The 12,799-nt window shown below is 40.4% G+C and overlaps 1 protein-coding gene across 1 annotated transcript; it reads left to right on the top strand.

Moving 5' to 3' along the window:
• Positions 1-375: 375 nt before the first annotated feature.
• On the top strand, positions 376-6,864 carry ZBTB14 (zinc finger and BTB domain containing 14). The gene is made up of 3 exons (XM_080339960.1): positions 376-397; positions 3,028-3,111; positions 3,587-6,864. The coding sequence occupies exons 2-3, from the start codon at positions 3,109-3,111 to the stop codon at positions 4,928-4,930; spliced, it is 1,347 nt and encodes a 448-aa protein (XP_080196086.1). The 5' UTR covers positions 376-397; positions 3,028-3,108; the 3' UTR covers positions 4,931-6,864.
• Positions 6,865-12,799: the final 5,935 nt, after the last annotated feature.

Genomic DNA, 12,799 nt, shown 5'->3' with positions numbered 1-12,799 from the left:
CCCCGGCGCCCCTTCGGCGAGTGCCGGCGCTCCCCTCCCCCGCCTGGCCACCGCTGACGCTGAGGGGGCTCCCCGAAAACGGAGATGGTGCTGGCGCGCTCCCTCCGCTCGCCTCCCCACCTCCTCCACGCTCCCCGGCAGAGGCGCGCCCTGCTCGCACCGCGCATGCACGTACCCCCGCCCCCGGCGCGCGCGCGCGCACTGAGTGCTCGTGCAGGAGGCGGCGGCGACGGCCGGAGAGACGCGCGCAGACCCCCCCCCAGCCCCCCTCCCCAAATTTCCCCCCTTCTCCCTCCCTTTCCCCCCTCCCCACCCCCCTCCGCTCGCCGGCAGCGGCGGCAGCAGCAGCCCCGCGCTCCCCGGGAAGTGCGGTTCCGCGCGCGCGCGCGGGCGGCAGGTAAGCGCGGGCCCCCTCCCCGTTCCCCCCCCCACGCTCCGACTGCAGGGCCACTGTTGCGCTGCGCGCGCGCGCTGTCCCTCGCGCGCCCCCCTGCCTCTGCCTCTGCCTCCTCCTCCTCCGCCCCGCTCTCTGCCGCCGCCTCCCGCAGCCCCGGCTGCTGACGGCCGCAGCCCTTAAAGCCCCGGCAGCTCGCGCTGGGTGAGATGGAGGCGCCACGGGCGCGCCCGCCGCCGCCGTCAGCAGCTCGGAGCTGTCGCGCGCCTGCCTCCCGCGCGCGCGGCGGGCGGGCGGGCGAGCAGGCGGGGGGAGGGCGAGGACGAGGACGACGCGTCCAGCGACGGATGCGCACGTTGGGGCGCGCAGGCCCCGCGCGGCGGTGGCCGCAACAAAGGGGCGCGCGGCCGCGGCCTGGCGGCGTCTCGGCCGGCGCAGCCGCCGCTGGCAGGGCGGGCGCCGCGCGAGAACCGTTGGGGCGAGGGGGAAGAGGGGGGCGCCTCCCCGCGCAGCCCGGGCTCGCTCCGGAGAGAGGCCGCCTGCCGCTCGCGGGCGCCCCCGACGACGGGCCGGGAGCGCGGGCGGCGTCTCCTGCTGCAGGGCCGCGCTGGCGGCCGCGCTGGCAGTCGCGGGCCCCAGGCGGCGGCGGCGGTGGCGCGGGTTCCCGTGGCGGCGGCGAGCGGGCCGCGGCGGCCCGGCAGGGCTGAGCCCCGGCGGGAACCTGCCTGCGCCGCGTCCTCGCCGGCGGGTGCATGGAGCAGGCGTGCGCCCGTCTGCCTGTGCGGTGACGAGCACGGCAGCCAGCGCCGCGGCGGTGCGCCTCCAGAGCTGAGAGAGAACGTGGCGGGCACCGAGCCTACCGCGGGCGGCGGCGGCTGGAGCTGGACGAACAGTTACAACCCCAGACATATTTCCGCCCCGTTCCCATGGTGGTAACGGCACTGTGAACAGTGTGTGTGTGTGGGAATGATTAGCATTACCCCACCGAGTAAGTAACCCAGCGGCAATGGAGTTTTTCCCTGCCTCGCCTCAGTGCTGGAGGTACTTCGGTCAAGTGCCTACAGTGCTCCACTCGCAGAGTGGTAACTTTGTTTCTTTCACCAATTACACAGCCCTGTTCACTCAGCAACAATGTTTTCAGCCGATTACTTCTATAATTGGTTCTCGCTTAGTACATCTCCACAGAATTGCAGTAAAATTGCTTATTGTTTAACAAAACAGGGTGGGATTGCTGCTATGTTATTAGCAGTGATGCTTTGCTGTTTGCTTGAAAAGCAAGCAGCTTTTTCCCCAGCTTGTAAAGATCTCTAAACGGGTCCTTTTCAAGTAGTTGTTCTGCCTTCTTTGGTGTTGCACTGGTACATTATCCTGGGATGGTAGATCCATACATGCCAGAAAAATACAGTGTGTTTCTTGTGGTTGGTGGGGTATTTTGTTTGGTTTTGTTTGTTTTTGTTTTTTCGTTGTTTGTTTTGGTGAGGGAGTGTGTTTTTGTTTTGTTTGTTTGGTTTTCTTTACTGTATTTCAAATATCTATGCACTTCCTGCCTGGCTCTATTAACACCTGGTTATGTTGGACTAAGAAAATAATTTTTGCTTTCCTTAGATTTTTTTTTTTTTAGTCAGTAACATTATATGCTGACTTGTCAAACTTGTAAAGGTATTTATAGGGAGCCAAGTGTTTCCATACCATGTTAAACACTCAGCAACAAGAGTGGAAGTTACATACCCATCAGATGCTTCCATTTCATATATGCATAAATTTGAATTTAGGAAAGTCATTCCCAATATCTCCATGCTGGGTAATGGAGAGAAGTGTCTGAACCAAATATTAAATCTCCCTCCTCTCTGCTGCGTTTCCTGCTTCACAATTAGATCCCTGTGGGAAATGGGGATTGAATAATTTAAATTATGTGTTTTGCATTATCCTTCTGCTGTTCAAGTATCTCCACTGTTTGAAGATCTGGTATCCTTAGTGTCTCTTTCCATGGTCCCGGGTGCACACTCATCCAGAGCCCGGTGTGCTGTCCTTTGCTCTGCTTGCCAGACGCTTTGCTGGGCTTGCTGAGCTCACTAATTTAGCCGAAGACTAATCACCTTTCTGATAGATTGGTTACTGGGTTGACTCTGTTGATTCCAGGGATGTCAAACTCATTTTCACCGGGCGCCACATTGATCTCGTGGTTGCCTTAAGGGGCCAAATGCCACTTTAGGACTATGTAAATGTAGGAGTAGTTACATTTGTACAGTCATGAAATTACATTCAGCCCTGTGAAGGCAACCATGAGGCCGATGTGGCCCCTGGTGAAAATCAGTTTGACACCCCTGCCATAGAGTTTCTTCAGACTTTTAAATCTAGTGCCAAGTAAGTAGCAGGAAAGTAGAGTCAAGGACATGAAGGAGTCAGAGAAATGAAGGGGCGTGAGAAAAGTAAACACATGGTTTATGACAACAGTGCTATCAGATCAATTTATGCAGTCATCTGTAGAATCAGTGTAAATAACTGGGCATTTTAGTGCATTTTGTATCTTTTAAAATAATTGAAAATGCTATATTTTAGCTCACTAATTTAAAACCAGGTTCTGGAATACATTTTATAATTTCTTAAAATGTTGTTATCTTCCTGTCTTTCAGGCTGAAGGTGGCCCATTGTAAGGGTTAATCATCTGTCACATATTTAATAATCATTTGTTTAGAAAATTTCCTGCATTGTTCATGGTAAGGCTTATATTTGATATTTCACACTTAGTTTGTTATACTGACACATTTAGAATATTTCTTATATATTTTTAGTATTAATCATAATACATGAACATTTCCTTTAACTATAAGAATGACTTCTACTGAAGTTGGACCATACATTTACTGGGAATTGTAACTTCACAGGGAAGTTTCCAATTTTGAATGATTGAATCAATAAATATTTCAGTAAATTAATATATTGATACAAAAAAAATCTTCTATGAATCACTATGTGTCCTGTAAAGTGTATAACCTATGGAAAGGCCTTTATGTATTCACAATTTTAAAATAACTTTCAGATTAATACTTTTATATTCAGAAAGGATTTTTCAGGTCATATTAAGGAAGAATTTTATTTGGCAATTGTTTTAGTGTGTGACATCAACTGTTGGGATTTTATGACTTAGACTACTTAATAAAAATTACAAAACTTTCCCTTGTTATTTTACAGGAGTTTTTCATCAGTATGTCTGAAACCATTAAGTATAATGACGATGATCACAAAACTGTGTTCCTGAAAACATTAAATGAACAACGTTTGGAAGGGGAATTTTGTGATATAGCTATTGTGGTTGAAGATGTTAAATTCAGAGCACATAGATGCGTGCTTGCTGCCTGCAGTACCTACTTCAAAAAGCTTTTCAAAAAACTGGAAGTTGATAGTTCATCAGTAATAGAAATAGATTTTCTTCGTTCTGATATTTTTGAGGAAGTTCTGAACTACATGTATACTGCGAAGATTTCTGTTAAGAAAGAGGATGTAAATTTGATGATGTCTTCAGGCCAGATCCTTGGTATTCGATTTCTGGATAAACTCTGCTCTCAAAAACGTGATGTATCTAGTCCTGAAGAAAACACACAGTCCAAGAACAAGTACTGTCTAAAAATAAACCGTCCTGTGGGTGAACCTAATGATACCCAAGATGATGAGGTAGAAGAAATTGGAGATCATGATGACAGTCCATCAGATGTGACGGTGGAAGGAACTCCTCCAAGTCAGGAAGATGGAAAATCACCTACCACTACCCTGAGAGTGCAAGAGGCAATTCTGAAAGAGTTGGGAAGTGAAGAGGTTCGAAAAGTAAACTGCTATGGCCAGGAAGTAGAGCCTATGGAGACAACTGAATCGAAAGACTTAGGATCTCAGACCCCTCAGCCTTTGACATTTAATGATGGCATAAGTGAAGTGAAAGATGAACAGACACCCGGCTGGACCACAGCAGCTGGGGATATGAAGTTTGAGTATTTGCTTTATGGTCACAGGGAACACATTGTGTGTCAGGCTTGTGGTAAGACCTTTTCTGATGAAGCACGACTGAGGAAACATGAAAAGCTACACACTGCTGATAGACCATTTGTTTGTGAAATGTGTACAAAGGGCTTTACCACGCAAGCTCATTTGAAAGAACACCTGAAAATACACACAGGTTACAAGCCTTACAGTTGTGAGGTATGTGGGAAATCTTTCATTCGTGCACCGGACCTAAAAAAGCACGAAAGAGTTCACAGTAATGAGAGACCATTTGCATGCCATATGTGTGATAAAGCTTTCAAGCACAAGTCCCACCTCAAAGACCACGAAAGAAGACACCGAGGAGAGAAACCTTTTGTCTGCAGTTCCTGCACTAAAGCATTTGCTAAAGCATCTGATCTAAAAAGGCATGAGAACAATATGCACAGTGAAAGAAAACAAGTTACTTCAGCCAATTCCATCCAGAGTGAAACAGAACAGTTACAGGCAGCAGCTATGGCTGCTGAAGCAGAGCAGCAGTTAGAAACGATAGCTTGTAGTTAAAAACTAAAGCATAAACTTTATCAGAAATAATATAAGAAATTAAAATGAACAAAATCTATTATTAGTATACATTTTGACTGAGAATTATCTTTACAAGAAACCATATTTTTAGAGGATTTGAATGCTACATAGCAACATATAGCATTACTTGGTTAGGTATTTTAAAACATTTCAGAGATGGGAATTCTTAGAATATGAAATAGTTTTGTCGTCATTAGCACTATAATGTACTAACACCCAATTTAATTCGAGAATATGATCAAGTTCTCTATAAAACAGGAATCATCACTGGCTGATGTTTTGTTTCCAGTATGGGGAACTGCATACAATGCAGACAACTAGATCAGTAAGTTTTGTTTAAAAGTGCTGAGATCTCAGAAAATAACAACCACAGAAAGGAAATACTAGTTTTTGGTAATTTTTAAAAGTGGTATACCTACAATTTTTGAGAAATAGATGTTGATTCCCTAAGCTTTTTAATTCCTCTTTTTTTCATATAATGTTGGTGCTAGAGGTTGGTTCAACAGACTGTGAGGGGGGATGGTGATCAAAATGGAATTGCTTCTTGTTCCATTCCCTCAGATATCCTCTTATTTTAAGCAAGGTAGCAGGTTTAATGAACTACTTACTTTCTGAAAAAGTGGCATTATTCACAGTGGTCATGGCTGGCAAAGCAGAAGGATTGTGGCATGCACCAGTCCTTTCTGAGGGCAAAAGAGTCTGCCTCATTTGTTACTGTGTTCACTCTTATACAGTCCTATGGAGATGGGACAGAGCTACAAAGGAAAAGGGTGCACCATGGAGGAGATATTTTTCTTCCTTGGAGCCAGCCGAAGTTAGTTAAAGCTAATACAGCCTGAGGCTCTAGTTTTTATTTTGCAGTTTTCAGTTCACCCAACGTAGCAGACTTTTCTGGCAGCATGGGAGGATTAGCTGCACTGGTGAGTGTTGGGCATCACGGCCATGGGCTGTCGCACGCCTACGCACAGTGTTCATGCTGGGTTTTGTCATGGTGGGTCGTACCTGCCCATTCATGTTTAAAAACTTCTACCTTCTGACACACCACCTCTCAGCAAAAGGGAGATTTCAGTGAGTGATTTCAGTCATAATTGATCCAGAATCAGTGTTCGCTAATAGTCTGTTACTTGGAGTTGCCTATTTTTTTTTTCAGACAAGCTGGGGTAGATGCTGCCAATTTAACTGTTAACTCAGAGAGTCAACAAAATACCTGGTCTTTGGATTGCAGTCTGCAATGTGTAGTCAACAAGAGAAGACACAGTAACAGTGGTAATGTAATCCAAAAGGATATGGAACATTTATTTTGAATTTGTAAAGACTACAACTGTTGTCAAAACATCTTTTGAAGTTGGAATGGGAAAAAAGAAAACATGCTCTTGTGCACGTGGATGGATAACATTGGTCACTTGCGATACCTATAGCATATAAAAGTGTTAGACCAGTTTCTGGTAAGTTACTGTGTGGCAGATCACATCTTGCTTTTCAAAACAGAAACTGAAAATAGTGTTTTTGGAACTATTGTATGGAAATTTGATTATTGTTTTTTTGTTTGGTTGGGTTTTTTTACAGCTACATTTTATTCATGTACTCATCATGTTAAGAAGTTATCTTGAAATGCCAATAATTATTTGAAAACTGGTCTGTAAATAAAACATGAACTTAATATTTTAGAAAATGTAAACTTTGAACCTTTACCAATATATTTTTTTAAAATGTTACTTCATTTTACATTCAGTAATATTAGTTTGTAAACAAACTATACGTTTTGTATCTGTGCAACATCAGAGGATGTGTATTCATTACATTTTATTGGTTCTCTTGAGGAACATGATAAATGACCGTTGTTAAAATGTTTTACTGTGTATGATCATAGATATAAAGATAGTAGGTCCCAAATGGGATCTACCTTTTTTTCCTAAATATATTAGTCTTGCTATGTTTTATTATTTAAAATTGCGTTCCCTTTTTCTTAGATGATGAAGTAGTGGTTGATAAGGTTGTATAAAACAGATCTGTTGTGATAAGCGTTCAAAAGAGTAAAAGATGAAGTAAATTTTCCCTAGGTCTCCTATGCTGAGTGTAAGAAGTAATGAGCTTAAATTACAGCAGTGAACATTTGCATTAGACATTAAGAAAAACTTTTGGAGAGTTGAATGAATCGTTAGAACAGAATGCCTGAGGAGGTACTGCAGTTTCCACTGGTGGTAATATTCAGCAATGGGTTAGACAAACATCTGGTAGGAATGGTTTAAATATAGTTAATTCTGCCTTGAAGCTGAGGGGTAAGTTAAATAACCTCTCAAGAGGAGCATCTCTAACTTGGGTTTTTTTGGAAAGTAATAAGTGAACATGAAGATCACTGGGACAGCAGACGCTTGAGCAGAAAGACAGAGCTCAAGATTTACAGTTAAGGAAAGTTGCCCTCTGACATTCGAGCACAAGCAATCACGCTGTGAATTTGAAATTGTTATAGAAAAGCAGGCTTGCGTTAAAAGACACACAACTGGAAGTGTGATAACATTGTGTTTTACATCAGAGTAAATTCTGCTGCTCTTAAAGCTTACAACCGTAAGAGGAGGTTATGACTGCGAGGGTTGCATGATATTTGTAGCTTGGGATGGATTGATGTTACACAGACTCTTAATACAAGTGTGCAGAGGGAAGAACTTTGCATGTTCCTTGGAGAGGCATAAACACCTTACATGAGACTTACATCAGACTCAGTCTTAACAATCTGTCATAGGAACAAATTCTGTGAAACCAATGGAATTGCTCCCATGTCAAAGGTTTTGAAATGGGCCTTGGCCTCTTATTGTTTTTTAGCTGCTTAAGAGTCAGAAGACTGCTGTATGTTCCTGAGACCAACAATAACAATATTGATCAAGAAAGCAAAGGCTCAGTTATTTTTGTGAAGTTGAGAATTTTAGTGGCAATTTCTACTACTGCTATCTGTTTTAAGGATGTGAACATACCTTATTTTTTTTCTTTTTTTGAAAGACAATAAATAATTTTTTCCTCCCATTTGTTTTTATCGAGACAGGGAGCAGGCCTAGAATACCTAAGCTTAAAACTTTGGAGAAGGTTTCAGAAAGGAAGTGTGGAGGTAACCTTAGCTGTACATTATGGTTAATGTGTTCTAAATTAATCCTGTTCATTGTGTACCTTCTGAAGGGATGTTAGCTGATACGTTATGTGGATCTGTTTGTGCAGTTCAGGGAAATCTGTCTTAAGATGCTACTATGCCCAGGTTCTCTCCTGTCTGTGCCAGAAGAAGCCATGTACAGAAGCAGAAGTATGTCAACTCCAAGACACAGATTTTCCAGCATGATAAACTATAAGCCATGAACTGCGTTGATCAAGGAATGGGCGAATTTTTATTTTTGCTTTTACAAGAATGGCAAATTCTTTTATAGCTTATGAGACAGTGAATGAGATTCTGTCCAATTAATGGGAATTTTGCTGTTGACTGTATTTGGGCCAAACTACCCTTATATTCCTAGCAAGGTGTCCAACTATGGGCTGATTAGCTAATAGTTGTGCATGCAGGAATGACAGATAGGAGACTTATACTGAACATTTGCCCATGTTAGGATGTTTGGTAAAGTGGCTTCAATGGAACTCTCCGTGCATTGGAATTAAGTATATGAATCGGTGTTTGCATGACCAGGGCTTACACGTATATAATGCTACAACATGTCAGCTGATGTGAAATGAAGTTCTGATGACCCAAATGGGTCTATAAGGTCAACACCAGCTGAGATGCTAAACCAAAGTCTTCTCAGTTGCAAGTAAATACTAAGGAAGTATAACCATTTAATTAAAAGGCTTTGTGCTCAGAAGACTAAGAGTGGAAAGAAATGTTTGAAATAAGAACTTTTCTGTGCTCTTATCTGTGTGTTCTTAAAAATAGGGTGTGTGTTTGGGTTTTTTTGTTTGTTTTTTTTTGTTGTTTTTTTTTTTGTAAAGAGCAAAAGGAACGAAGAGAACACATTTTGAACTGTGGTATCTGATTAATTTCTGATCCAGATTGTGTTAGCTATGGGTATGTTGCTGGTTATTAAGCACAATTCAGATTGAAAACTAAAAGTTCAGGAAAAAATACCTTTCAGCCCTTTTCCTCTCCCCATTCCTTCTTCTACACACCCTTCGTATCAATATTTAAGCAAACATTAGAAAATGAAGCAGTTGAGTACCTGTGTTTTCATTTTTCTGCTTTAATCTTTTAGAAAGGTTTAGACCCAGAAATGAGAGTTTTAAAGATTGTTGTGTGAAAGAAAATGCCACATGCTGACTTCAGTAGCAAAAGTTTGAGGAGTTCAGCTTCTCTTTATTCATGTAAGCTACAGAATACTATATGCACCTCAAAATCCTGCTATTTAGGTACCCAAACTGGAGTTCTTTTGAGGATTGGGGCCCAGTTTTCTAATCTAGAGATCGTCTTTATGATTCCAGTGAGTAAGGGTATTTAAATTAATAGAGTTGGGTGAGTTATAGAATAAAATAGCAGATCATAGGGACAGATTATCTATTATGCAGTCTCTTATCAATTTAGACACATGTCCATGTTACAGAAGAGGCAAAGCATTTCTGAAACAAAGTACATCTACCGCTAACAGCATATGACTTTCCTGAATGTAAACATTTACAGATCAGTACAGATTAGGATAATTCTAGCTAGAAGAAAAAGATAGATCTAAGGAATTTTCATCTTTTTCAGATAGTTCGCAGATTGCACTAGTGTAACCAGTCAGTCAGAAATGTGCAAGTTTTCATTAAAAATTCCATTACAGCAGTTGGTCAGTCATTTGTCTCTATATAGATCTAAACCAATTATAATAACATTCTTATTAATTTCAGAACAGATGGAGGATTTCCATGAATAGATTTTGTTAAATATGTGTCGTAAGAGTTGAGACATCTCAGGAATGATTTTAAACTGTAGTACAAGAAATCTGAAATAATAGAATAGCTAAAAATAGTGATTTATACAATATTTATATGTTTTAAATGTTCTTTTTACTTTTTTTATCTGCAGACCTTGCTCCGTTAGGTATTCATAGAACTCTGAAACTTTATGAACCTCAGTGGTTCTAGTATGAACAGCATTAGAGCTCTTTAAAATGGAAATAGACTTTTGAAGTCTTACTGTTTTTTAAATACTCTGTACCTAAGCATCTAATCTTTTTTACATGAACTTGAAGAAAACGTGTAGACCATATGAATAAAGTTGTACCACATCTGACCTGTTCAATATATGGATATCAAAAAGTATGGCCAAAGCAGAAATTCTGGGTACCTTTATCCCACATTCCTTTGAAGATATAGTTTTTTATATTTTTATATATATGTGTGTGTGTGTGTATATATATATATATAGATATAGATATATATAATTTTTTTTTTTTAAGTCTGTAGTTCTTGGAAGAACACAAGTTTGTAAAACAGGTGATACTGGCAAGAATCTGAAATTCTTACTGAATGGCAATTCCAAATGTATTGTCTTTTTACTAATAATGAGCTGTTTTGAATACGTATATAAGACAGTAACTACATATTACCTATTATGCATATAAATAGATGTAAGGCTGCATTTTAAGGCAGAAGTAAAAAAAAATAATGAGTATAATGCATTGAAAATAGATCATCTTCCTGAAATCATAAAATCATATGAGTTATGAAAATTGATCATTTCAACTTTTTCCACCAAAGCTAAAGCACTTTTCTGTTTTAGAAAAAACAAACAAAACCAACCTCATAATTTCTGATGCAAAGTCATTCTATTAAAAACAATAACCAAAAAACCCCAAACCCTACAGTGCTTACATTTATATTATAGTTTTCTGACCTCCTCCCAGTAGCTTATTTATATATTATATTTGAGTAATCTGCATATGCAGCCAACTTAGATGTGCAGAAGCTCAATCTCTGGAATATTTTAAAAGACAAAAAAATACTCTTAAGTTTTCATTCTTCACTAATAAAGATCTATTTTTCAGAATCAAGGGTAGTACAGGCAGTGCTTGCAAGAACAAACCTCTGTAGTAGCATTGCAAATGACTCAGACAAAAGGATGTAGTATGGTAGAACTCCACTCTGAGACCAAAACCCCACTTTTTTCTACTCTAGGAATTAGAAATGGTAGCAACACAAGGTCCCGTGTAACTCCAGACATGAGTTTCTCTTCAAGGAAAGTTAGCAGTTACCTGCAGATGATTTCTGTCTGTTTTGTACTTGTCATCAGTATAATTAGGCTTTACAGAATAGAGTTTTCAGGACTATGTCTTGAAATATATTAGTTGGTTCAATTTTTGCATACTGTTAAGCCTTGTTTACATGTTGTGTTTAATGTTGCATGGGCAAACAGAGTAGAGAATAAAAGAAGAATATACTGTGAAAAATGATCTAAACATTGCATTTATATTAAACTTAATACAAATTACATGCAGATTTTTATTTAATGCATTTAGGGAAAGTTATATTTCAGAACATGTTTTCACTTGCTTAAGAAGTCACTGGCCACAGATGATAATTTGTTGATTTGTGTTCACTACCTTGACCTCCAACATTTAGAATCAGTGTATAGATTTATTTTTCCTGACTATGAAAGCCATGAATTATCTGTCCCTACAGCTCTGTTACACTAGAAATACCTAGTTAAACCAACTGTTTATATCTAAGCAGCATTTAATCCTTTTTTTTTTTTTTTTCTTTACACTAGAGGATCCATGTTCTTTGTATCCCACATAAGTCCATTATCATTCCCTCCATTTCCTGTCACAAAATAACTGAAGTTTTCATATGATGTGCTTAGGACATTAAGGAACATTTTCTCAGATGACAATAGGATTTCATCTAATTACTTTGCAAAGATGTAAAGCAACTAGAAAGTGGTTTCCTCTGTATGGAAAAATAGTTTACAATGGAATGTTTCTCTATTTCAAACCTTAAGCACTATTTTTTAATTTTTATTTGGTATAAAGCATCTTTTGTGGTTTTTTGTTTGGTTGGTTGGTTGATTTTGAGAATACAGTCTTCTAAAGGCATTACAAAGAAGGCTTTTTATGGTAAACCTTAATTCTGCCAAAAGCATGAGTCTCATTCCTTCTCTCCTGCTTTCCTGCTCACAAAGGTGAACTTCTGTGTCAATGTAAGGTAAATGATGGAGGTATTCTAGCAGGAGCAGGAATGAGGATAAACAGGGAAGAGCAAGGAGCAGGACCTTCTCATTTCAACTGTAGTGAAATCAGTGGCATCTCCCTCTGTCTTACGTAGTCATCAACCTGAAGTTTGTCTTGTCTGGACAAATATCATTCCCAAGTTATGTTCTTTTATTTTTGTTGAATTCTTTTTTTTTTTTTTTGAAGACTTTTCAGAGTGGAGAGGTTCAAGTGTTGTTGAAAAGAATTTAACCTATTTCTCTAGGTAGAATTTACTATTCATCGAACTATGGTAAAGCTAATATTCTGATTACTCATTAGTATGCTGGATATTATGTACTGTTTTGTTAACAAACTAATGTCTGTCAGCTTTGATCCAAAGATGATCTATTTTCAGTGTTTTTAGAGCACAGGAACAGGCTTAGCACTCTTCTTAACTTAAACCTATTTGTCTGTCCTAGATGATAACAGAGACATGTAATGCACCAAGGCAGTAGGCTTCATATCCAAGTCACAGATAAATTATGAGATGTTCCCATTTGCAAGTTAAGGATAAAACTAAACAAGGTCAAGGGATCAGATCGGTGGTGATTTAAGACAATAAAAGCTGTGGTTGCTGTAGTTTAATGTCCTTCTTTTGCTGCAGTAGCACTCATGCAGTATCTCAACGAACTACTTCACAGAGAGCCAAAAC

The sequence above is a fragment of the Nesoenas mayeri genome, assembly GCF_963082525.1.
Source record: "Nesoenas mayeri genome assembly, chromosome: 2".
Taxonomy (NCBI): domain Eukaryota; kingdom Metazoa; phylum Chordata; class Aves; order Columbiformes; family Columbidae; genus Nesoenas; species Nesoenas mayeri.
Note: the sequence above shows the minus strand (reverse complement) of the source record. Positions and strands in the feature narration are given on the sequence as shown.